Below are 27108 nucleotides of genomic sequence, written 5' to 3'. Positions count from 1 at the left end.
GTTCCGGCCTGTCCAATGGGAAGGCGGGGCCGGAGCATGATGCAACCGCTGCGGCGGCGCGTTCAGGAGCCGGGCAAGATGGCGGTGGTAGTAGGTGAGGGCGCGTGGCGCCGGGCAGGGGTTTCGTGTGCTGCGGCCGCCCCGGGCAGGCGTGGGGAGGGTCGGTGGGGGGTGTCATGGGCTGCATCCAGCCGTGTGCTCGGACGCACGTTACGTCCTGGGTGGGTCGGATTAGACGCGGGGGGCGAGACTCGATAGCCTGGACCCGGCCGTGTTGGGGAGGGGCTGCTTGCACCCTTTGCGGGCTCCGCTCGGCGGGGGCTGGGGCTACCTCCACGCCACGCTAGCTGCAGTGCCGGCGTGTGGGCTGGGTGTGGAGCGGCGGCAAAATTTGGGGTGGATGCAGCATCCTCCCAGCGCCGCTGGTGCCCGCTGCAAGCCCAGCCCCCACCAAGAGCCCCGTGCAGCCCGCCCCGCCACCCCCGTGGGCTCCCAGAGCGAGGAGCTGCCTCCCCCGCAGCTCTGCTGTCCTTGCGCCCCAGCCAGGCAGCCTCTGCCCCCTCCCTCCCTTGCTGCTGGGGTGTTGATCTGCACCCCCCCCCCCATGCCCATTCCCTCTTCTTCCACCACCGGACTTACACCTGCTTCCAGCTGTCATCAAAAACCCCATTGGTGTTGGCCAATATGCCTCCTTAGCTATCAGCTATTGGTATCAGCCCCAAAAATCAGTCAGTGCACCCCTGCTTTTTAGACTCCATGCACCCCCCAGCTTTTACTACTTACACACATTTTTTTAACTGCGGATTGAGAATTTCTGGTCCAGAAGTACCTCCGTGGGAAATGAAACTTGGATAATGGCTGCTTCTTGTTGTAATTGAATATAATGGCTGGAAGCTAAAGTTAAACCAGCTCAGGTCTGAAGTAGGGCTGGAAGGAACTCCCAAGATCATCTAGTCCATAGTTTCTCAACCTGTGGTATGTGTATGCGAGACACAGGTAGGAGGTACATGAGTACCCCAACACTCTCTCTTGCCCTCTTTTCCTCTTAATACTGGCAAAAAAAAAGGGTGCAATTAAAAAAAATAAATTTTCCAGTAATAATTTGGTTCAGCCCTCCTAGCTTTGGCCAGCATCACCTCTAGCCCAGGTACGTACTTGAGTTGTGTGCCCCTGGTGTAAAAGGTGACCCTACCCACACCAGATCAGATATCTGGTCATATCATGGCATTACATAGGCAGCCCTTCTTCTAACATACATCACACATTAGTTTGTAGATATAAAATCCCCTGGAAAATCGAGTGTTGGGGTACTTATTAAAATTTTCAGAAGTTAGGGGACACTTGCTCCTTAAAAGGTTGAGAAACACTGATGTAGTCTAGTACCTTGTGGCAGAATCATCCCTCACTAAAGCATCCCAACCCCAGTGTCGGGCTAATCCATTCTTGAAAATTTCCAAGAATGGAGTTTCCACAACTTCTCTTGGTCACCTGTTCCAATGCTTAACCACCCTCACTGTCATAAAGTTCCTCCTAATCTCCAGCCTAAATTTCCTCTGCAGCTTGAGACCATTGCAGGACTAGTCCTGTCCTCTGTGGCACCTCGATCCTAGGCGAGCTGTTTGAGAAAATTATGCTGGCACACATCCAGGAGGGGCCAGCAGGGGACTGCATGCTTAGGGGCAACCAACACGGATTCATCAGTGGCAGGTCCTGTCAGACCAACCTGGTGGCCTTTTACGATCAGCTCACCAGATCATTAGATGCAGGGGTAGCAGTGGATATAATCTTCCTGGACTTCCGGAAGGCTTTTGACACTGTCTCTCACCCTGTTCTCATTAAGAAACTGGGGGGCTGTGGTGTAGACACCCACACAGTCAAATGGGTCGCCAACTGGCTGGAGGGCCGCACCCAGAGGGTGGTAGTGGATGGGTCCTTCTCAACCTGGAGGGACGTGGGCAGTGGGGCTCTGCAGGGCTCGGTCCTCGGGCCCGCACTGTTCAACATCTTCATGAGTGACTTGTATGAGGGGGTAAAAAGCACCCTGTTCAAATTTGCTGATGACACTAAGCTGTGGGGGGACGTGGGCACACTGAAAGGATGCAACAGGCTACAGTCAGACCTAGACAGGTTACAAGGGTGGGCGGACAAGAATAGGATGGGTTTCAACACAGACAAGTGCAAGGTGATGCACCTCAGGAGGAACAACCGGCACCATACCTACAGGTTAGGGAACTCCCCTCTTGTCAGCACGGAGGCGGAAAGGGATCTGGGGGTCATCATTGACTCCAAGATGAACATGGGCCGGCAGTGCGGGGACGCAGTCAGGAAGGCCAGCCACACCTTGACATGCATCCAGAGATGCATCTCGAGCAGGTCCAAAGAGGTGATCCTCCCCCGCTATGCGGCACTGGTCAGGCCACAGCTGGAGTACTGTGTCCAGTTCTGGGCACCACACTTCAAGAGGGATGTCGACAGCATGGAGAGGGTCCAGAGGAGGCCACTCGTATGATCAGGGGACAACAGGGCAGGCCCTATGAGGAGAGGCTACGGGACCTGAACCTGTTCAGCCTCCAAAAGAGAAGGCTGAGGGGGGATCTTGTGGCCTGTTATAAACTAATCAGGGGGGGATCAGCAGGCATTGGGGGAGTCCCTGTTCCCACGAGCACCACCAGGAGTGACCAGGAATAACGGTCACAAGCTGGCAGAGGGTAGGTTTAGGTTAGCTATCAGGAGGCGCTACTTCACAGTCAGGGCAGCTAGGATCTGGAACCAGCTTCCAAGAGAGGTGGTGCAGGCTCCTACCCTGGGGGTGTTTAAGAGGAGGTTAGATGAACATCTTGCTGGGGTCATTTGACCACAGTACTCTTTCCTGCCATGGCAGGGGGTTGGACTAGATGATCTGCTCAGGTCCCTTCCGACCCTAGAAACTATGAAAAGGCTGCCTCCGTCGTGTCTATAATTGCCCTCAGTTATTTGATGACTCATCAAATCCTCCCCTCAGTTCTTCTCCAGAGTAGATAACATTTTTTCAGCCTTTCCTCATAAGTCTTGCCTCCCAGACCCCTAACTCTTTTTGTTGCTTTGTAGTGGACTCTTTCTTCCACTTCCTTGAAGTGTAGGGCCTAAAACTGAACACAGTACTCCAGGTGAGGCCTCGCCAATGCTGAATAAAGCAGAAGAATCGCTTTCCTTGATTTGCAAGTGACACTCCCATTAGTAACTGAATTTATTAACTTACTTATTGCAGCAAGATCACACTTTGCTCCTGTTCTGCTTATGGTTCACTGTAAACCCCAGGCCCTTTCCTCTGATACTGCAGTGTGGCCAGTCATTCCCCAGTCTGTATTTGTGCATTCAGTTCCAGCATCCAAATTATTAATTAACACTTTTCATTTATAGATCAGAAGAAAAGCTCTTTTCTACTTTTTTAACTCCCAGTCAGTTTCTTTACTTTGAGCTAGAAAATTGAACTGAACTAACTGAATAAACTGATATGAAGAAAATAGTTTCTGTGCAGTGGAGAAAAAGCTTCTGCTCCCAAAAGCTCTGGCTCAGGTGTTTAACCAATGAGTTCTACCAGCTCAGTGATTTAGCTGCCTTTAAAACTTTAGTGTCACAGAAACTGGTTAATATTTTATTTAATTTCGGTGTCCTCAGTAGATTATTATCAAGTTTAACTTTGTTATAATTTGAAAACAATTTTTAAACTCTAAAAAATAATATATTTTAAGCTAAATATATGCCATTAACATTTTTTTTATCCGTTCTGAACATTCGAAGTCCCATGTATCTTTAATAATTTTCATCTCTTTATTGTGTAATTCCTTTTTTGGGTCTTGCTTAATTCAGTGTTTGTTTTAATCGATTATTTGTTGTATGTTGCAGGAGAGATGTATGTTTCTGAACGAGAGGGGAATGATTCTACTGGCAATGGAACAAAAGAGAAGCCTTTCAAAACTGCTTTAAAGGTATCTGCAGAAAGCACAAACATGGCCTTTTTCAAGTTGCTTTCTCTTGTTCTTAAAAAAAAAAAAAATCAACAAAACCCAAAATGATTCTTAAAAACCCTTGGTCCCAGCCCACAGCAGCAGCCTGCTCTTACCTTGCGCACAGATCCGGGGAGCACATGCCCTTCATACCTCCTCCAGGGGTGTACACAACAGCAGGAGGGCACCCCACCTCCCATGAACTGCTCCCATCCCCACTCCCTCCCTCATGGCAGGGGTCTCAATCTGCCGCCCCCCCAACAGACTTACCAGCTGGATGCTTCTCTCCAAGCTGCTGGGCTCTACATATTGGCAATCGGATAGGTATTGGCTGATATGGCTCATTAATAATTGGCTATTGGTATCAGCCAAAAAAATCTTTATGAGTATACCACTAGGGAAAAGACGTATCATAGAATAATTATGGAGCAAATGTGGCCTTTTGGGCTTTTGAAGCTGTGTTTATTCTTTAAAATTTATTCTTTAAATGAAATTTTATATTTTAATTTATGACCATCCTTTATGTGTATTGTGAAAATAGGTTGTCTACCAGATTATCTCTGACCATGTGGTTTGAGTTCTTTTAGTATCACTGATACAATCTGTTTCCTTTTCAGGCTTTGATGACAGTAGAAAAGGAGCCATTTCCTACTATTTATGTGGACTCTCAAAAAGAAAATGAGGTAATGTGACTTCAAAATGCATATTTATCATTTTAGATGCTAGTTTTTTTCAGTCTCAAAATAAACAAAAAATAACCTTTATTTATTTCTTTCCCTCATTAACCTACCCAGAGATGGGATGTTATTTCAAAATCACAAATGAAGAATGTAAAAAAGTTGTGGCACCGAGAACAGATGAAGAATGAAACTAAGGAAAAAAGAGAGGTGAGGTACTGGATCTCTCTGTGATCTGCCAAATTGAAGCACTTCACTTGTTAAGAATGTTTTAAAAAAAAAAAAAAAAAAAACCCTGCCATCCCCCCCATCATATTTCATTGTGGAAAATGGCTTATGATAATCCTGAAATTGCTGCATGGTGGTATGTAGATGGTGATGAAGATAAAATAACTGGTTGTGTGCTAATTAAATTACAAATTACTTTACTATCCTGGCAAAATTCAACAATCTGGGCATGTAAATAGCCTTGAAAGTTAAGCGTGAACAAACGGAATTCAGTCCTTAATTAGGTGGCTCTTTGATCATTTTTGTAATAAATATTTACAACTTGTTTTCACTGGATTAGGGCAAATAAATGGTTGACATCAGGAAGGGTGTAACTTTCAAGATATGATCCCTTTCTTTTTGCTTTCAGTGCCCTCTGAAACAAGGTACATGAGCACTTCTTGGTAGAGTTTTGATTCTGAAAATTATTACCTATTTATCTGTGGCCTGACATCTATCCTTTTGATGACAGAATGCTGAGGCTTTATGTAAATTCCTCTCTTAGATTGGCATTATGAACTTATACAGCTATCTGGAAAATGATACTGACGTATATTATCCAACTGCACCTATCGTTGGAATACTTTATTAAATGATCAACTATTTAAAAAACTAGGCCGAAGACCTCTTACGACGAGAAAAAAACCTGGAGGAAGCTAAGAAGATCATCATCAAGAAAGATCCCAGTTTTCCGGAGCCCAAATGTGTGAGTAAAATCTTACGTACATGATAATTCTGAGCACTACTCCACAGCGTTGTTAGCATTTTACTCCCTTGAAAGGTCCTTCTCTGCCTGTCTGTGTGTTCTTCTGTTTTGTCTCTTGTGGATGAGACAAATTATTAAGCCTGCTCAGCTCTAACTTGGGCCTTTTCCTAAAATACACATGCTGAAGTGAAAGGTTGTTTGAAGGAATTCACTGATTTTGTTGCTGTTGAAAGTCCCTAGTTTTGTTTTGGTTTTTTTTAAACACATCCACAGTAGAACGGTACATTTTATGATCACTGTGGTGTTGATGATAAAATCATAGGGAACTCAAAATCTTCTCTAATCTGACCCCACCCCTGAAAGAATAGAGAAGTATTGCTGATTGGAGAATTGAAGTTGAGCTAATATCTGAAAGGACCAATTTCTGTTCAGGTATACAGCTCTATTAAAGTTAGTGAATTTTTACAAACCTATTGTGGAAGCGGATATTACACATTCTGTTAGATCACATTTTTAACAGGTACTTTACATCATACATGGAAAAAATTCATTTTAAGCCTTTGACTTGCAGTCCCTTTCATAAGCTGTGCACAAACTATCCAGCAGTGGAAGACAAGACCAGTATGCTGTAGCAGTTCCGCCTTATGGATGGCCAGTGTCTTATCTTATCCAATAGATAAGTGTAACATTAGCTTGCTACTTGGTCTGATCTCAGCCGTACATCAGTTTTTCAGCAGTGACTTTGCCCTGGGATATAGGCTATGCAAAAAATCAAATGCTTCAGCTGACTTTGCTTCATTGTCCTGTGCCATTTGGCACAGGATGTTTACCAAGTGGTCTTAAAAATGAATTCAGAGAAAAGCTCCTTAGAACTTTTTTCAGGCTTTGATAACTTTGCTATTCATGGTCCTTTTCTAAATTGATTGGGCAAGTTGGTGCATTTGGAAACTTATGAGCTAAATATTGCAGATATTTCTTAGGTATTCCAACTTTAGATGCAAGACCAATTTCTTGATTTGCCCTTAGGGTCACCCAAGTTCCCAAGCTGTGTATGTGTTAAACAGATTGGTCATGATACCAGGCTTGTCGAAGCCTACTACTTTTGAATTTAACTGAGTACAGTATTCTTCCCTTTTCTTGCCTTAAACTGTTATACAATATTGAGGGATGCTGGTGTTTAATTCCTGTCTCTGCTTCCAAAATGACTTCAGTTCAGGAGTGAGAGAAGCTATTTCTTGGTACATGTTTTTTGCCAATTAATGCTTGTATTAAAAGTATTAATAACCCCTGCTTTACAGGTGAAGATTCGTGATCTAGAAGCACACAGAGGTCAACGAGTGAAGGTTTTTGGCTGGGTTCACAGGTTACGTAGACAAGGTAAACAGCCCTTACTGTAAGCAAGGTAAATACTTGACTCTTAAAAGTACTCAAATGTGCACAGAAAGGAGGAACACATCACATAAGCCTGAAAACCTTCACACTTCCAAGAAGACATCTGTTTGTCTCAGAATTTCACAGACCACAAAATAGGAATCCTTATGTGCTAAATAGGCTATTACAGCATTGTAAGATTAAACTCTTGTGCAGCCAAATTGTTCCTTGCCTCTTTGATGAACGAGGTACAGCTCTGTAAGAGGAAGTTCTTTTAGTTGAACAGACATTTGCAGATTTATTTTTTGATGAAACCGGGTGAGCAGTGACAGACTTTTCTCAGAGATCACATAATGCTTGTCAGGTGTGGTCTGGTTTTGCTCTGTAAGTGATAAATTATCTGTGCCGTGGTTTGTTTGTTTTTTGTCTTTCATTAGGAAAAACATTGATGTTTCTGGTGTTAAGGGATGGCACAGGGTTTCTTCAGTGTGTCCTCTCTGATGAGTTGGTGAGTTGTGGGTTTATTTTGTTGTGTAATGGAAGTGGTATGATTAATATCTGATGCTATTTCCTCCATGTGGACTATGTGAAAGCTGTAGTTTAGACCTTCCATAATCCTTTAACAAATTAAAGTAGCACAATCTTAAGGAATCTTCTACCATCTTCTGGTCCACAGTGTGAGCTGAGGATAATTATGAACTTCAGATTTCCTCTTGACCCTTGAAGATTTTGCACCATAGTTGTAAATTTAAAAATGCTTCAACTAGAATTTTTTCTTTCTCATTCCTGCAGTGTCAGTGTTACAACGGATTGATCCTCTCAACAGAGAGCAGTGTTGCAGTGTATGGGATGTTAAACCTTGTTCCTGAAGGCAAGCAGGTGGGTATGATAAAGCTGTGAGGTTTTTTCACCCCTCTTTACCTGTCATCTAATCAGATGAACCAAGTGGCTCCTAATTTGGTGAAGAGTAGAGGGAAAGACTTCTTAATTCATTTCTAATAGGGATATTTGGCATGATATGTTGCATATCATATTTATCTTTCTAAGACCTCTGCTACACATTACATATATTATGGAATTAACTGCTCAGTCGCGCAACAGATTTAGACTGGCTACAAATACTTATCACATAGTTAATTATCACTAGGGGTCCAGGTTTTCCATTTCCCACAGAAAAGTGGAGAAAACCACAGACTTCCCATTTTTATCACAGAAAACGCAGATTTTACTTTTTAGCAGAAAACGCTGCAGATTCTCCCTTTTGCAAAGAGCTCTGCAGGGTGCTGTCGGCACAACCGGGCTTGGCGTCCCCATACGCGGCTTCTTTTAAGGGCCAATAGTGCTGCTGGCAGTCTGCGTGCTGCTGACGGGCATTCTGGCAGTGAGGTGTTGGGGGCAGCTCTGGAGTGTCGCCGCCCAGCCGGCGGCGCATAGAGCCAGGGCAGCTCTGGAGTGACCGTCGCCAGCCGCTGCCATGCCCTGCACTGCTTGCCTGAGGTGCCGCGTGGCCAGCAAGGGAAGGAACTGTGGGGTGTGGCAGCAGCGAGGAAGGCGGCGTTGGCAAGGGGGGGTGGGGAGCCTCACACACGGTGGCTGTTACCACACCGCTACGCCCCTCTCTGCCTTACTGCAGTCAGCTGCACTCTCTGCAGGCAAACTGCACAGGGCAGCAGAGCCCCTCTGCAAGCCGCACACAAGCCAGCCAGCTGTGGGGGGCTACTTGCATGTGGCTGCCACCACCACCGCTGCTGTTGTGGCCCGCAGCACTTTCCTGCAGTGTAGTGCGGGTGCAGACCTGTGCCCACAGAGCTGTGTGGCCGACTGCAGGAAGGCAACGTGGGGCAAGGCGGCGGCGGTGGCTGCTGTGTGCGAACCACCCCCTATCAGCTGGCTGGGTGGCTTGTGTGTAACTCGCAGAGGGACACTGCTGCCCTATGCCACTTGCCTGCGGAGCCACCACCACCTTGCTGCTGCGCTCTTCACTGCCTTCCTGTGGCTGGCCATGCGGCTGTGCAGGCAAGCTCTGTGGGCACAGCTCTGCAGCTCCACAGGCAAGAGGTGCAGGGTGCGGCAGTGGCCACCCGTGTGAGACTGCCCCTGGCCCTGGTCCTGGGAGCAGGCACAGACACAAACTCCGCCCCCCCCTTCCATTCTTGACCACTCCCACTCCCCCAGCCCCTTCCCGTCCCTCCCACACTGACTTGTTGGAGTGTGTTTCTGTGCCTGCCTGTGTGTGTGCTGCAGACTGTCAGGGGAGTGTGTTGCACCAGCAGGGCTGGCTGGGGGGAATAAGGGGCACCAGAAGGGCCAAAGGAGCTGGTTGGGGGGGGGGGCTTTAGTCACAGATTTTGTGGGTTTTATCAGAATTTGCAGGCTTTTTTATCAGGGAAAACAAGGTCCCTGATTAGCACGCAGTTAGCTGGTTAATTGTGCAATAAGTGTAGACCAGCCACATGGTGCAATAAAAATGACTATCCAGCTATAAAAAGAGCGAAAGAGCTAAAAGTTAGTGCTTGTAAAAACTCTATTACCTGATCTCAATCAGTTTCAATTTGAGTGCATAGCAGGGCTCTAATTGGACATCCTTTCTATTTATTAGCTTGCTTTCCTGTGTCTGTGTGTGTCTGTAAATATTAAAAGACTGATAATGACAGCTTAGTCCTTCACAGCTGAGCTCTGGCTGTAGGTAGGTTCTTCATCTCCGTACAGGAAAATGCACTGGAACATGAGGACCTTAATTTGACCTCTTTTTTTGAGGGGGAACACAGAACCAAGTAACTCGCTAATTTGGTTATGGCCCTGTTTGTGCTTAAGGGGTAATTTTATCTAGGTAACTAGGGCAACAGGTCAGAATACAATATGGTCTTCAACCAAAAACATAATAGGGCTTATGCTTTCATGGTGTTCCTTCATGATTGATCATGAAATCTAAATTGGAACAAGAGCTTTAACAATTAAGGATAGGAAGATTTCTGGCTTGTGTTTTAATATCTTCTCAGGCAAGCAGACACTTGACAGTTATGAGTGAGTAATGCAACTTATAAACCTTATACTTGGATTTGGTTACCTTTCTTTTATCTGGCTTTTAGTACACAAAAGAAATGTAGTTCAGTGAATGAAAAGCTAACATAGAAGAGAAGGTCATCCTGATAATGCGTCAAATTGCTAATAGAGAACCAGGTTTAAAAAATGTTGTGCTGTTCAAATAGCCACTGTAGTTTGAGACGAATTGGGACAAATACTTATATTTTAGGCATGCCCCTTGATTTTCAATATCTACCCTCAAAGAAAATTCCCATTGACTACCGTACTGTCTTTGGAGAGAGTTCATGTCGTAAAGTCTTCCTGAGGTTGCTAAAGTATGGGGTTTTGCTAGAAAGGTATTAACTAGGCATTAAAAATAGAGCTGCATTTATTCCCACCCAGACTTCCTTAAACAAGTTTTTTTTTTTTTTTTGTTGGAGAAGGAAGGGAGGAGGAGGGCGGGTTAGGGCACTATTTCACAATGGCTATTTGAGGTGCTCAGGTTTTTGGGGAAAGAAGTATTTTCATTTGTTAGCCACCAGAGGGAGCTCATGGAGCCTTAAACTCAGTACACCTTGTTTGTTTGTTTGTTTGTTTGTTTTGTTTAGAGCAAATAGTTGAACCTTGTAAGATCCCTTTTGAGTGCAATACCCTTGTTCTCAAGGTAGGTAGAGAATGTTCTGCTTTTATAGCAAGTGGAATTCAACCCAAAGCAGAAAGCTTACACACGCTGCTGTTTTCTGTGCTAAGCACAGAGATGAATATCCCTTCTAGCCTATTCTTAGTGGCCTGGCTCTTTTCTCCTTTTATAATAGGACAAATATCTCTTGATTTTCAGTAGGAGTTGCATCCTTCTGCAAGCAAATGTGGCTTAAACGATAGACATACCAAAATAGTTTAAATGTTTCATTAGTGTGATCTTTTACAGAGGACACCTAGTCATGCATGTTATACTAGAAAGGGGGATATTCCACTTTATTTACAAGGGGAGTTGCATGCAAGTGGTGGAAAGTACCGTGTACCAGGTTATTAAAATTGTGACTATCACACTTCAATCTATTGCACTGAGTAATTTGTTCTCTAAGCAGGAGTAGCTTATATATATGTCAAATAAACAGTTTAAGTGGTTTTAGTTAAGTTAGTAGATTCTAGTATAGACTTGGCTTAAAAATCATTAGTTTCAAAAGTAGCATTAAAAAAACCCTTTGAAAGTAGAGGTTTTATAGTTTCATAGTTTCTGGGGTCGGAAGGGACCTGAGCAGATCATCTAGTCCGACCCCCCTGCTACGGCAGGAAAGAGTACTGGGGTCAAACGATCCCAGCAAGGTGTTCATCTAACCTCTTCTTAAAAACCCCCAGAGTAGGAGCCTGCAGCACTTCTCTTGGAAGTTGGTTCCAGACCCTAGCCGCCCTGACCGTGAAGTAGCGCCTCCTGATATCTAACCTAAATCTACCCTCTGCCAGCTTGTGACTGTTATTCCTGGTCATTCCTGGCAGTGCTCGGGGGAACAGTGACTCCCCCAATGTCTGCTGATCCCCCCTGACTAGTTTATAACAGGCCACAAGATCCCCCCTCAGCCTTCTCTTTTGGAGGCTGAACAGGTTCAGGTCCCGTAGCCTCTCCTCATAGGGCCTGCCCTGTTGTCCCCTGATCATACGAGTGGCCCTCCTCTGGACCCTCTCCATGTTGACATCCCTCTTGAAGTGTGGTGCCCAGAACTGGATGCAGTACTCCAGCTGCGGCCTGACCTGTGCCGCATAGAGGGGGAGGATCACCTCCTTGGACCTGCTCGAGATGCATCTCTGGATGCATGCCAAGGTGCGGTTGGCCTTCCTGACTGCGTCCCCACACTGCCGGCCCATGTTCGTCTTGGAGTCAGTGATGACTCCAAGATTTTTTTTCCGCCTCTGTGCTGACAAGAGGGGAGTTCCCCAGCCTGTAGGTATGGTGCGGGTTGTTCCTCCCCAGGTGCATCACTTTGCACTTGTCTGAGTTGAATCCCATCCTATTCTCATCCATCCACCCACCCTTGTAACCTGTCTAGGTCCAATTGTAGCCTGTTGCATCCTTCCAGTGTGCCCATGCCCCCCCACATCTTAGTGTCATCAGCAAATTTGAACAGGGTGCTTTTTACCCCCTCATCCAAGTCACTGATGAAGATGTTGAACAGTGCGGGCCTGAGGACCGAGCCCTGTGGAACCCCATTGCCCACGTCCTTCCAGGTTGAGAAGGACCCGTCCACCACCACTCTCTGGGTGCGGCCCTCCAGCCAGTTGGCGAGACCATTTGACTGTGTGGGTGTCAACACCACAGTCCCCCAGTTTCTTAATGAGAATGGGGTGAGAGACAGTGCCGCAAGAGGCTCATTTGCAAAGGGAAGGTGTGGATCCTGCTGCTACACACATTCCCAGGGGAGCCATAGTGAAGTGTGTGTCCTGGATCTGTGCACAGCACAAGGGTGGGCTTTTGCTGTGGGCTGGGGTTGGGAGCAACACCAGACTCTTCCCAGTCAGGGGAGTCTGGGCCCAGGCTGCACACCGGGCAGGTGGTGGTGGTGTTGAGAGGGAGCCCACCCCAGGATTCACCATAGCCCCCTCCCAGTGCAGCCCCAGCCCCCCTTCTCCCCCCACTGGGAAGAGCCTGGCACCACCCCTGGCCTGCAGCAGCAGCCTGCCTTCACCTTGCACACAGGTCTGGGGGACACACCCCCTATAGCTCCCCCAGGGTTGTGCATAGTGGCAGGATCCACCCCCTTCCCCACGCCCCTGGATGAGCCTCTTGCAGCTCTGTCCTGTGCCCTGTCCTGCCCCAGCCCCACTCCCTCCTTCATCACGGGGGCCTCGATCTGCACCCCCACCCCATGCTCCTTCCCTCTCCAACGGACTTACTAGCTGGATGCTGCTCTCCAAACTTCAGGGCTACATATAAGCAATCAGATCAGTATCGGCCAAAATGGCCTATTAGCAGGCCATTGGTATTGGCCCAAAAAACCTTTATCAGTGCACTCCTATTTGAAGGATACAGGTTTATGAAGACTTTGAGCCAAGAAGCAGATGTTAGCAGGTCAGGCAGGATCCTCTATGTAAGCTACAAAATTGTAAAGTGTACGTTGTTCCTTCTAAAATCTGTAGGCTCCAGGAGGCCATGAGTTGAGTTGTGACTATTGGGAGCTGATTGGTCTGGCTCCAGCAGGAGGAGCTGACAACCTGATCAATGAGGAGTCTGAGGTAGATGTGCAGCTTAACAACAGGCATATGATGCTCCGAGGCGAGAATATGGCCAAAATCTTTAAGGTGCGCTCCGTAGTTATGCAGTGCTTCAGGGATCACTTCTTTGACAGTGGCTACTACGAGGTAAGCACATGTTTTCTTGGGTAGAAGCTTTCTCTTGCCTTTTCTCCAGCAAAGGCCCTGTTTCTAATTGACCTAAATAAAATTGAACTTACTTCCTAATTTAAGAGCCTTTATTTGAGTGACTTAATTCTTAACTCCACTAACAAGTTTTATTCTTTAACAGGTCACACCACCAACTTTAGTGCAGACACAGGTTGAAGGAGGCTCCACACTATTCAAACTGGATTATTTTGGTGAAGAGGCCTTCTTGACACAGTCATCCCAGCTGTATCTGGAGACCTGCATCCCTGCATTAGGAGACACTTTTTGTATTGCCCAGTCATACAGAGCTGAGCAATCCAGGACACGCAGGCATCTTGCAGAGTATGGGAACATTTGTGGTATATGTGTTACATGTTTTAAAGAACAAGGGAGCACCAGTCAATCAGAAACAGTGGCAGTTATGAAAAAGATATCAGAATGTTATGCTAACATGCAGAGGACTGACCACAGTCACTTTGAAAACATCTTTTACCAGGTCTGGGTGAGAGACTGCATTAGACAAGCAGGACAAACAAGACTTAATCTACTTTATGGAGTTTTTCCTATTTGATTTTGTTGGGTGAAGTAGCAGTGAATGCCATAGTCTTAACTTGTGACGGGAAAATTATAAACAGAAAGGGGGCAAAGTGGCAGTAGTAATCGGTGTTGTTCTCTTTCATATGTAGGGTGACCGTATGGGACTATGGGAAATCTGGGATCACTCTCCCCTCTTTCCCTGCCCCACTCCCCTTCCCTTCAAAGTCAGTAATGCCACTAGGCAGGTGGGCAGCAACAGTGCCTGCCTGGAGCACCATGCCGCTTTGCCTCCCTGCTGGACTGCACCCCATGTCCCTGCGATTCCAGGAGGCTTATTTTTAATATTCGCCAACTGTCTGGGACTCGCCTGCAAAATCCAGGACTGTCCCCAGCCAGACCAGGATGTATGGTTACCCTACTCATAGGGATTCTGTCCTCAATACCCACATCATCTTGCGTTATGTAGCTGAAGAGAGGGAACATGGATTTGTTAGTCAGATGAGTAACATTTACCTGTGGGACCTTATTTTTTAGATATACTCACATTGAAGCTGAATGCCCTTTCATAACCTTCGAAGACCTGTTGGATCGTCTGGAGAATCTGGTTTGTGATGTAGTGGACAGAGTCTTGAAATCACCTGTGTCAGCCTTCTTGTATGAGCTAAACCCGGTAGGTAGTAGCGTGGAAAGCAGCCCTGAATAGTCATTGCTGTATGTCAACAAATGTAACTTAACGCTGCTCCCCCTCTCCCCCAAAACATATATATAGCCACCTGTTCAGAGTGGTAGTTAATGCATAGTGATGAGCAAATGTAAAGAACCCTTGAATGACTTCAAAAGGAGCCCAGCCTCTGGAATGTAGATAACCCTAATTCAGGACAAGCTGTTGTGTTTTTGTACTGAGGCTGCCTATGCCAAGACCCCACTGCTAGGTAATATATAAATGCAATGAAAAGATGGTCTTTGCCTCAGTGAATGTACAGTCCAGATTTAAGATGGATAGCAGGGGTATACAGACAGGAGGAATACAAGGAAGCAGTGGGTGTAAGATTGACCATTTATTGGTGTGTTGCTCTGTGCCTCAGGTTTAGAGCTCACAAAGATGGCTCCTTGCTTGTCCTTCTGTTTGTCTGAGGTGACCTATCCTACTTTGTCTTTGCAGTCACCCTACCAAAGTGGGCTAACAGCCTCCTACTACCAACTTGCTTCCTCTCGGTCACCAGGTTCTGTATTGCATAGCACATGGATTAGAATATCTCCAGTCATCTTGGCCTGTTGCTACCTCAAGTACTGCTATCCTCCTACTTGTGCAGTCAGTCTCAGACTGTAGTCAGAGCCTAGTATTGAGGAGGTGACAAGGAACACAAGATAGGGAGTAAAGCCTTTTTCTTAGTCTCAGTCCTGTGTCCCAGCAGCTGGAAATCTTCTGTCTTGATTTAGTGTTCTTCATTGTTACCTGTTGTAATCCTGATCAGTGCTCAATACCTGGTGCTCTTGTACCAATGTGACCATACACAGGGGAGTGGCATTTACCCCTGTGGGATTGTATATGTTCCCTGGGCCCTGCAGAGCTTTCTGTGGCTTCCAAAATTCTGTAGGGAGGAGTGGGTGTTCTCTGCATCCATTGCTTCCTTCCAGATGTGAAACTGCAGTGGGCTTTGTAAACAAGCTCCCTAGAAACTGCCCCTGAAAATTCAGCATGTTTAATATTAAACGCATGGAACAGTATAATTTATTTGTACTTTGATCTTTTCTGCCATACATTTGGTTTTACCCCTTGCTCCCATGGTTCAAAATACAACTAGTTACTTGGATTGTGAGCAGTTTGGGGCAGGTATTATCATTTTATTTGTACAGCCTCCAGCACTTTGGCATTCTAGCCTGTGACTGGGGCAGCTACATAATTGCACAATGTAAATAACTGATACTCTGCTACCAGGTAATATGTTAAAAGTTCCCATAGATTCTTCTACACTGCAGAAATGTGCACACACTACAGATAAGGTCCAAGATCAGCAGAGGGAGCTAGGAGATTCAGCTTTTGTGAAGAGGGAGATGTATATAGACTGCTGGGAGTGAGTGAATCCAGGGCCTGGATTGGCTATGTTAAAACTGTCTGGTTTGTCACTGTCACCCTGGACTGTAAATCCATTCTAGGAACACATCAGCCAAGTAGAATAATGCCTCTTTTTAACCAGGCTGCTGCTCTAATCATGTTTTCATGTGTGTCTCATCTTTAACCTGCAGAACTTCCAGCCCCCTAAACGCCCTTTCAGACGAATGAACTATACAGATGCCATTGTTTGGCTAAAGGAACATGATGTGAAGAAGGAAGATGGCACTTACTATGAATTTGGAGAAGTAAGGCACACATCTTGCCTGTTCTTTTAATGTTGTAAAAGAAATTTGGAGTTCAGTACTGAAATTGTCCAGTACCTGTGGTTTCCTTCTTAATTTGTTGCCTGGATAATGATGCAATGGATTCCTGCAGTGGCTTTGTGAAGCACATACTGACCTTTATTTCCAACAAGCTGGTCTTCCAGCTGTCCATCATGTAGTGTTAAATGGGGCTACGATTTCACCCCTTGTCAAGTCAGTAGTAGTTTTGCTGTTTACTTTACTGGGGCTCGCATTCCATCCAAAGCTCTCTTTCTGGTGGAAGCTGAGAGGAGTTACAACACTTATCAAATATAATTGGGCAAATTTACATGAGATTAATGCACCAACTTTGTCTTCTGAACATCAGGCTTCAAAATCCCCTAGCCAGTGCTTAGGAAGAGGTTGAAGAGGGTAGCAGACCTATAGAGCAGGCAGGGACTTCACAAAGCTTAAGGCAGTTCTCAAACCTTTTGGACTTGAGGTACCCTTGGATAGACTTGAGGCATTCCTCGGAAAATGCCAGCTTTTAGGTTTTACTTTTTTTCTTCTTTGCCTACTGAAAAATAATAGTTGTTTTTCTAGTGCAAATAGCTCAGAAAGAGCAGAGCTATCGTTTCTATTGGAAATCTGGGTTTATCTTGTGAATCATGTTTGTAAACCTAACAGTGCTAACATTATATGGCACCCTTGAAAGGATCTCGGAGAACCCCAAGATACCACGACATCTAGGTTGAGAATCAGTGGCTTCAGGGTTCACTGGAAAATCCAGGTATATTGTAGGGGTGAAGAGGAACTTGAATACAGACAGACATTGATTCCACCTGGCTTCCCTTCTCTTACCAACACAGCTTAACCAGGCATTTGTGCTAGCATTCCTCCTTCCCCTGCTGTCTGCTGTGTGATTAATAGGGGCTTTGAAAGGGATGCTGGCTGCAGTGCTTCTAGCTCTGAAATGGAAATTGCTGTATAGGTTAAAAAATGGGGAAAAATATTTTTTGATTAAATTTTTGGCTAAAAAGTTTCAGTCACAATTCAACAAATTCTAGATTGTAAACACTAGAGTTAAATCTTGTTGGTAAAAAACCCCCCCGAAAACATTCATCTGTGTCTTGTTCTGCCTTTCTGAATGGGAACTTTATGCTCCCTCCTCATTTTACCCCCTACAGAAGGCTGTGCATTGATGTGAGCATATAATCTGCGCATCATTTCCTCCCTAGCCAGCTCTTGCCCTTTCCTGGATGTAAGGCTCTCAGCACTCTTCTTTATATAACAAGAGACTCCAGTCACGCAGGCTAAGTAATGCTTATTTCGGCCTTGACATAGCCTCTCTGACACTGTAGTCATGATGCCACAGCTCCTGTGGGAGCCTGAGTTACTCAGTTCTTTCTCAGCACCTGAACTACGCACCCCCCCCCCGCCCATCTAATTTCTTTTAAATTTGGTATTTTTTGCAATATGAGTTAGGCTGAAGCAGCTTCTGAATCCAGTTGTTGATGCATCTGCCTCTGTTAGTCCCCTAGATAATCCAGAATTGGAAGGGAGATCAGTCTGTAGATTAAATCCCTAATAAACCTTCCATATGTATCTTAAACCAACCAATAAAACAAAAGCAGTAGTGCAAATGAATGGCAATCTTTTGCTAACTGTCATTAACTGGAAGAGTGCTGGTTATAGCTGTTGGAATTGGATCCTTTTTAGTTTCTTCTCCTTCACCAGTTAGTTCACCTGACAGCAAATTCAGTCAGCAACTTGTGATGGGTTTGAAGGGGGAGCTGAATCTATGACTGTTCTGTATATTTTTCTCTCTGCCTAGTATGAGTCTTAAAAGTTGTTGCTTTTGGAAGTCCAGAATTGGTAACACACTTTTGAAGCCTATTTTGTTAGGTGTCATTCTAGATTTTTATTTTTTATTATTATTATTATTACTACTACTACTACATGTTAGTCAGGGCTTTGATATCAAAATGCAAGTAACTTGTCTTTAGCTGATTGGTCAACATAGTAATATATCAAATTTCAAAACTGAGGTGGTTAAAGGCCCAGCAGTCGCGTCTAGGCTAAGTCAAAAAGCCTGAGGCAGCTTCCTCTAAACTGCCTAGATTGAACCAATAACTAACTTAACTGCTGACATTCAGTTTTCAATTGGGAAAGGCAGGGGGACACCTGCACTGACCCAGGCCAGGAGGCATGGGGTTCTAGAGCATGTTTCCCAGCCTGCTGGCTATTGCCAGCCCAGGCAAGTGGGGCCATCCCTGATTGGGTCCCCAGCACAAGTCCCCATGCCCCTGCTGTCCCCCCACAGGGGGTTGGGGAGCCCCCTCCCTGGTGCTAGCCTACCTTGGAGCAGCCCTGGGGAGCTGAAGAGAAATCCCCACACCCTTTCCAGCTGCTGATTTGCTTTAGTTGCTGCCACGGGGGGAGGAGTCCTCCAGGTGGGTACCTGCCCATGCAGCCCAGCATGGGGGCACCAGAGAACCCCTGCCTTGGGGGGTCTTCCTCCCCTCCCCAGCCTGGGACAGCCCCAGGGAGCAGAGGGGAATTCTTCCTCTCCCAAACCCCACAGCTGCTTGCGTCAGTCCCTGCAAGAATTGGGGAGAGCCTCAGGGAGCAAAGGGAAATTCTTCCGCTCACTCACAACTGGTTTTTGCATCAGACTCTCAGCAGCTGAGACAAAACTGGCTTCAGAGGAGCAGGAGAATTTCCTTCCTCTCCCTGAGACTCACCGGCTAAGGCAAGCAGCTGTAGGGGTCAGGAGGGGAGGAATTCCCTTCATCTTCCTGGAGCTGTCTCAGGCTGGGGTGGGGGGAAGCCCCCCAAGGCAGGGGCTCCCTGGTGCCCCCATGCTAGGCTGCATGGGCAGGCACCTACCTGGAGGACTTCTCCCTCCCTGCTGTGGCAGCAGCTGAAGCAATCGGCAGCTGGGAAGGGGAGGGAGCAGCCTTGGAGAGCTGAGGGGATTGCTTCAGATGCTGCCACGGGAGGGAGGGAGAAATCCTCCAGGTAGGTGCCTACCCATGTAAGCAGATTTTGTGGGGAGGGGGAAGGGGACAGTTCCCCCCCACCCCCCAGCTCCCTGGGCTGCCTCAGCAGGGGCGGGGGGGAGGGCTGCCAAGGGTTGAAAAGCCCCCACCACAGAGCCACCCCTCATACTGTTGGGTTGGCATATGCAGGCCAGGGAGTAGAGGAGGAGGGTAGTCCCTGCTCCACTGGAACAGGCAGCACAGCTCAGGGCTGCAAAGCATCCTGGGATGCTGTGGGACTGAGTTAACTTGAACCAGGAAGGGGTCTGGGACAGAAATTCCATAAACCAATTTGACCTAAATCAGTTAAGTCTGATGCTATATTCAACCAGGTTTATCTTAAACTGGCTTTCACCATTTTGAAAGTGGCTTATGTTTACTGCCACGTTACAGGTTTTAAACCAGTTTCTTGTCACTTAAACTGGTTTATGTGCAAGTTCTGTCCCTAGCCCTAATGTGCATAGGACAGATGCACAGATTTCAGAGTTGGGTAAACCTATTCTCTAACAGGAACTGATTGTTCAAAGGGACTCCAGTTTCTTCTCAGTTTTCAGTCTTAATGTGTGAGGGTTCCCAGTTCTTAATCCAGAATGCAGTGAATATAGCAGGGAGTGGGGAGCAGGGTCTTCTTCCTTGGGTCTCCTGGGTTTATTTCTAAACTGCTTCTTGTCCTTGCAGCAGCAGAATATTGACTCTGCCCTTGTAAACCCTCTCCCCTCCCCACCACCAGCAGCACGTGTTTTTTGGTTGGTGTGCCTGGTTGTTGTGTGATAGGGCTGTTTGTGTAATTTGATGAGCAGGTTATACCAGTGATTCTCACCCATGCCACAAAATCCTCTGAAAGTGCCACAATCTGTCATGCAGTATTATCACTGTGTTGTCTAAGCAAACACCTACACAAGATTCACAGATAAAGTCGGAGATTTTAAATAAGAATCCGTAGTGTCAAAAACATTCTGGCTTGTTATGGTGTAGGCTAGGAGTTCTTTGCAACAGGATAATGGCTATTATTTTCCATGGGCTCAAGTGTCTTAGTTATTGTTGTTCATGTGCATTTTTTCAATGTTGTTTAAAAAGTGTATTTCTAGTTATTATTGAATACAGTGCGTAAAGAATAAAGTAGTTTTTGAAGTGGGGTGCCACTAAATTCTGAAAAGGTTTGAAGGGGGTGCCTTGAGTCTAATTATAGTTGAGAACAACTTAGTGGGTTAGACACTGGTATAGAATAGCTTGGATATGCATGATCCTGTTTTGAGCAGAGCGGTGGACTAGATGGCCTCAGGACTCTTTCAGCCTTTTCTGTGAAGCTAGAATATTATTTCTTAGTCTGAATTTTAATTAATATAAAGGAGGTTTAAATAGCACTGTCTTGAGGAATTGGTTTCTTCTTTCCTTTTGTTCCAAAGCCACTTTTGTCTTTGGGGTTATGTTCTTTGTCTTTTCATACCTGACATCAGTGGGATAAAAGCCTGGAGCCTAACTCTGGGTCTTGTGATTTGTTTCTGGTTGTAAATATTAATAAATTCTTGCTGTACTTCAGGATATCCCAGAAGCTCCTGAGAGACAGATGACAGACACCATTAATGAGCCAATCTTGCTGTGCCGATTTCCTGCTGAGATAAAGTCCTTTTACATGCAGCGTTGTCCTGAGGATTCCCGGCTTACTGAATCTGTGAGTGTTTTACACCTTGTTGCAGTATGTGAATGAAGGGCTGGTGGCAGAATAAGCTGGTGGGATGCGTATGGGATTGTATTGTGCCAAGCTTGTCTAGCTTAAAAAAAGAAATATTGAGGTAACCATACACCAGTAGCCAGAGTAATTCATGTCATCAGCTGGCTGAATTCTGCACAAATACTGTATTTAGACAGGTAAATATTATGAGAAAAAGGATCTCTTTATTGGTGAAAGGCAGGAGAGCTCGATGCTGTTCTAGGATTTATGCTTTTTTGTGGGTGAGATTTTAAGGCTACACAAACCATTGGAGATTAAACCAAATGACTCCCTTGACTTCTCTGTGCTCAGTGTCCTCCATCAGAAAATGACATAAATAGAACTCGGCTTCTCTCCTCTCCCTTGATGAGGGTTAAGTAAATTAATTCAAGTTTGCCCCTTTGAAATCCTCTAACACTATCTGCTGGAGAAGTACATTGGTGCTAACATTTTAAGCCTACATTTTTGTTTGTTTTGAAGTAGCTTATTTGTAATAGTTTTGTGTCTTGTTTCATTCAGGTTGATGTGTTGATGCCTAATGTTGGTGAGATTGTTGGAGGCTCAATGCGTACCTGGGACAGTGATGAGCTTTTAGAGGGTTATAAAAGGGAAGGCATTGATCACACACCATACTACTGGTACACGGATCAGGTATGTGGAACAGATTTTACTCCCTTGTCAGTAAGAAACCACACGTAGGTGGTCCTTGTTTTGTTTTGGTTTTTTGTTCAAAAACAGTGGAGGTGAGATATCTTAGTGGCCAAGTCTTCTTTGCTTTTTGGCCACAAGATTCACTGCATTTTTGCAGCTGGTTACTGTGACAAGGCAGATTTTGGGCTGTTGAAATTTGATTTCACATACAGGCCTTTATTGGAGCTCCCTGCTTCTGCCCTTATTTTTTGCCTGCTTGAATGTCGCTTAGTAGTAGCAGTCTCTCTTGGCAGCTTCAGCATTTTCAACAAAAATATAAAAAAGAAAAAGGCCTCAACGGACAGTGGAGCAGGTTGATTTATTGGGAATTGAACAGCCAGCACAACCGGTATAATTTTGTGTAGATGGGGTTGTGCCAGAGAGAAGAAAGAAAGAAGAGTTCACTTTAGAGACATCTCCACAGACAGAGCTGGCAGGAGAAGAAAAGTGCCACAGTCCTTTCTTTTTTTAGATTAGCTGATACAGTGAATTGGACACTTTCAGTGGAAAGAGAACACTTCTGTTTCCCATATGTCATTCCAGAGACAATCCCTGAGTGTGGCTGTCTTTTAAATACCCATGTAGATTGGTAAGAGGCAGATGTGTTCTTTAATCTCTTTTCTTTCTATTGTTTCATAGCGTAAATATGGCACGTGCCCTCATGGTGGGTACGGCCTGGGCTTGGAGCGATTCTTAACATGGATTCTGAATAGATACCACATCCGTGACGTATGCCTGTACCCGCGCTTTGTACAGCGCTGCAAACCATAGCTGCAGTGCTCTGTCGGACAGCTTCATCAGGAAATCAACCTTTAAAATCCTGTGCTTGGAAAAGATCAGTGCACTCTGTCATCCTCCAATCCATCTGAGAGCTACAGTTGCTTGTTAATAAAGTTGTGCAGTATAATCATTCTACTGAAACAAAGTTCTGATCTAGCAGCTGGAAAGAGAATACCCTAAGGGAACACTAGCACTTTAAAATACAAGTCTAGAAAAATTCCAGTTTGCTGTCTTAAATTCCTATCATATTCAGCATTTAGTTAACAATAGCAGGGATTTTGTGTTAGAATGGTGTATGAAACATGCAGTTTTCAGGACTTAAAACTCCTGTGATTTTAACATTTAACCTGTCTGTCTTAGCAAACTTTCAGGGCCTTAGACTTTCTTTAAAAACACCTGGCCTTACTTCTCCTTGTTTGTGATTTTGTTTTAGTTGCATTAAATGTATTAAAAGTTGCAAAAATATTTGTAACTGACAGTGTTCATTTTAAACGTTATGTGGGAAGACATCATGTAAACTATAAAGAAACACAAATGGTAGAGTAGTTGTTCCCAGTCCTTTGCTTCTTACCCAAAGAAAGGTCTTGTTGAAGTTGATGAGAATTTTTCCCCTCGAAGAATAGGATTCAGCAGAGAATCCTAATAAAAAGAGCTCTGCTTTCTTTTGGTATAGTTGATTAATCAGGAATTATATCTGCCCCAATTCTGCAAAGTGCAGAGTACTGTTCATTGCTGCCACTGTCTGTCAGATGAATAATCTGCATCTTGCAGTTCTGAGCCCATGGTCAGCATCAGTCCCCAGTGTACAATCCTTGCGCTGAAATAGTGCAGAGGTGGATGTGTTCTCAGATTCCTCTAATGGACACATGCCTGGTTCAGTTCTCTTTAATTGGTCGCTGCTGCTTGATACAAAGGAAGGAAATTTAATTTTAAAGATGGTTAAATTATTTTGTACTTTTGAAATGAATGTATTTGGTTTTAAGCCAACAGTTATCATATGGACAAAAATGTTAATTTCAGTAGTGCACTTCGATAGTTTACACGATAACAGGCTTTTCTAATGCAGTAGTTTCTTGCCTCCCAAATGGCTCTGTACTGAGTAAAGTACATATGAGAAGGCTTAGTGTACTGTTCTTCATTTTGGCAGGTTCTCCTTGGTCATAAGTTATCAAATCTTATTTAATAATTTAAATGTCAAGTGTGAAACCATCAGAATGCTTTTTAGCCATAAATGAAGTCAACCTTACTGGAACAAATGGGTGGGTGCATCATTTGATACCTGCCTCGGGACCTAGTCTGTACTTTAAATTTACACTGTATTTGTCAAACAGTTTTTGCTACAGAAATATTTAGTCAAGCTTTTCTACCCCCTGTTAGAATCTTGCATGTTACAAACAAACTGATTTAATTTGGCAATCAATAAATTCATGGCAACATAGAAATGTGTCTTTTGGTTCATTTTTAAATTGCGTATCTGTGTTTTTGTTTTTCAAACTGGCTTTGTTAACAACCCCACCATGTGTAAGGAAGGTCTACAATTAGGAAAGTTGAATCAAATTGATGAACAATGTGAATTTGAATTGCATTAAACCCCTGCATGGATTTTTTTTCATTCAGAAGTAAAGGGTTTTCAGTTTGCTTTACTTTTAATCCCTTTTAAATAAAATGGTAGTTCTCAACCTTTGTAACTTTTGTGAAGTGAGTGGAACCCCAGTTGACAATAACTGTGATAGAGGAACATGCAAGGTAACTCTTCTTTAAAAAAAAAAAAAAGAAAAGTCCTAGATTTCAAGTTATTGTGTTTGTTAAGAAACACCATCTTAAAATTAATTTTAAAAAGGGATTACTATGTAAAATCTTCTCTTCCTCTTTCCAGACCCAGCCTCCCTTACAAATCTGGGCTTCCTGTGCTTCTTGTATGGGCAAGCATTTGGCACAGCTCTGTAAGACAATCCCTGACAGTCCAGGCCTGCTTCCCTTTGCTGCCAGGACATCCATCAGTGCTGGTAGAAACAACCCTTGTCAGAGATGCCAGGGCCTAAAGGGGCAACTGCAGAACTCTGCCTTCTTAAGCCTACTTTATTTTTTTTAACCTAGGTTTGTGATCATTGGCAGCTTAACTCTGGGCCCTGCCTGTAGAGGGCAAGTGCCCCTCATTACATTTAGCAGTTGGTGGTGCTTTGCAAAGTAGTGGATGTTAGGGCTGTGCTAGGCTTCAGATCTGGAGAAGCTTCGGATGGTTCGATGTCCAAAACAGCAAGTCCGGATTGAAGCGCTGGCTTTGTTAGGCTTTCCAAAGTGGTTTGGAGCTTCCAAAGTGCTTTGGAAAAGCTTCCGAGCTGCTTCAGAGATCCGGTCATATGGTATAATGGGGAATCAATGAAATATCTATAACTTTGTCGGGTTTTTTTGTCTGATTTGGATGAAATTGGGATTGTAGCCTCTGCTGAGAGCGTGAAGCCTGCTAAGTTTCAAGATCAGTGCAGGGACTTGGGGGGATCTTTCAAGAATTTGGGGTAGTTTCCCCCAAACCCCTGCACTGACTTTCTTGAAACTTGGCTGGCTTCATGCTCTCAGCAGAGGCTACCACCCCTGCACGTTTCATCCAAATCAGGCAAAAAACAACAAAGTTACAGATATTTCATCGTTTGTTTGGTTTTTTTCCCCATTATACCCTATGGCCGGATCTCCAAGGTGGCTCCCAAGCTTCGGAGCTGCTTTGGCTGGATCGGATGCCAGGGATCCAATCCGGAGCTCCGGACTGGGTTTCTGCTTCGAAGTGGCCAGATCCGAAGCTGGATCAGATCACTGCTGACTTGCACAGGCCTAGCGGCTGTTGCTGCCCTGATTCTACTTCATTCCCCCTGGCACATGGGTCATCTTAATTCATGCCCTGCTTCAGGAATGATGTGTATTCTTATCCCCTCCCCATTCTTAAGTAATAGTGTTCCTGTGAGGTCTGTCTGTGGAGGTGCGTGCACCTAAGTGGTCCCAGGTTACCCTAGTTGGGCAGGGAGCAGGCTGGCTGACTTGACGAGTACACAGCTGGCCTGGAGCTTCTTGCATCTTAGATTGCATATGTATGAAAGGACAACCTGCTGAAAAGCTGCTTTCGTAAAATAGAAATATTATTTGATGTCCTTTACAACAAAAATAGCATACTGCAAACATAGGACTAAATCCCAACTGCTTTTCCTCTATAGTGTAAGCTATTTGTCTGCTCTCTGCCCCTTGCTAGAGTCACTTCCCCTTTGGTCTCATGTGCCTTCTGAGAAACAAGGTGCATGGAGTATTTCTACCTGGTGACAACAGCATCTGTTTCTAGGTTGCAGCTGCCATTGCAGCAGGCAGCCTAGAGAGAGAACAAGAATATAATGCAGGCAGGCACACCTTTTTGAGGCAGCTGTTTTTTGGTTCAGCTCTGACATCTCCTGAACATAAAGGTGAAAATGTCTCCTGTAAACCTCATGTCTCATGGCATCCCTAGCAGGTTCTTGTGGGACGCCAGGGTGCTGTCTTAGCTTGGTTGAGAACCCCTGAATTAAGGTACGAACTTAATTTGGCTGAGTGTCCCTATATAGACCTGCTCAAAGCAAGGTGAGGTGGTATCCTGAAGGAAATGTGGCAGATCTGTAGTAAACAGTGAAGTTTCCAAGCTATCTTCTATAATGCAAGATGTTTATACACATAATTAGCCTCCTGGTTGTATTTTGACTTACAGATGTCTTTTCACTTAAATGGCTGCATCTTTTGGAGATGGTTGTATTTTCTGTGTCTAGTTCATGGCTCCATAAGACTCTGAGCCTTCCAACTATGTATGTAACTTAGCAATAAGGAGCCAGATGTTGCTTTCAGATATAGGAGAACAAATCCCAAACAGGAATCCCTGGAAGAACTGGGTACAGTCCCATGGAAGCTTGATGGGGAAAAGGGTCACAACTGAATAGGTTCATGAAGTGCAGTAGGTGCTGGATATATGTATGTAGACTGGATTCTTTAGGGCACATTACAGCAGGACTGCATTTGGGCCACTGGTTTCATATATATGTATTGTCATACTGCAGCCCTAACAGGATTTGGCCCTGGAAATTAATTGATGACTTTTAAGACAAGCTAAATGCATTTGTTCCCAAACTCTCCATAAGCAGCCACTGCTGCCCGTGTTCTTTCAGATACTTGCTGGAACTTCCATGTTCACTTCTTGACAACTCTCGTAATTCAGTTTGGCATTGACAGTACAGGCACCTGCACAGATCACTGACAACTGGAAGTGAGGGGCAATGCACCTGAAATTGAATTAAACAGAGGAGTAGCTGTACAGAGAGTTTTTAAGCATTCACTTAAAAGAGCACTTTTAATGGGGAGGTGAAGCTGCCAGGAATTTTCACTCTCCTGTGCAAGCATGTGGATTTTAGAAGCCTTGCTGCAGGCTTGCTTAGTTGCAGGGTTTTATGGGTTTACCATTTATTATAGTCGTGTTTTGTGCTCCCAGCTGAGATCAGACTCCCATTATGCTAAAAGCTGTACATACACAGAGGAGGAGTTAGTCCACTAAATTTACAACCTAAACTACTCAGATGGAAAA

General features: G+C 44.9%; 1 protein-coding gene across 1 annotated transcript; it reads left to right on the top strand.

The window, feature by feature from the left end:
• On the top strand, positions 1–23965 carry NARS1 (asparaginyl-tRNA synthetase 1). The gene is made up of 15 exons (XM_090037851.1): positions 1–94; positions 3886–3968; positions 4604–4669; positions 4781–4873; positions 5547–5636; positions 6935–7013; positions 7445–7515; positions 7800–7886; positions 13164–13385; positions 13549–13748; positions 14478–14613; positions 16191–16304; positions 20883–21014; positions 21573–21704; positions 22383–23965. Exons 1-15 carry the CDS (start codon positions 16–18, stop codon positions 22512–22514), a joined length of 1716 nt encoding a protein of 571 aa, XP_089893977.1. The 5' UTR covers positions 1–15; the 3' UTR covers positions 22515–23965.
• The last annotated feature ends 3143 nt before the right edge of the window (positions 23966–27108 follow it).

The sequence above is a fragment of the Crocodylus siamensis genome, chromosome 3 (genome assembly GCF_052110815.1).
Source record: "Crocodylus siamensis isolate JL-2025a chromosome 3, ASM5211081v1, whole genome shotgun sequence".
Lineage (NCBI taxonomy): Eukaryota > Metazoa > Chordata > Crocodylia > Crocodylidae > Crocodylus > Crocodylus siamensis.
The sequence above is the reverse complement of the archived record's forward strand: the minus strand, read 5'-3'. Positions and strand labels throughout refer to the sequence as shown.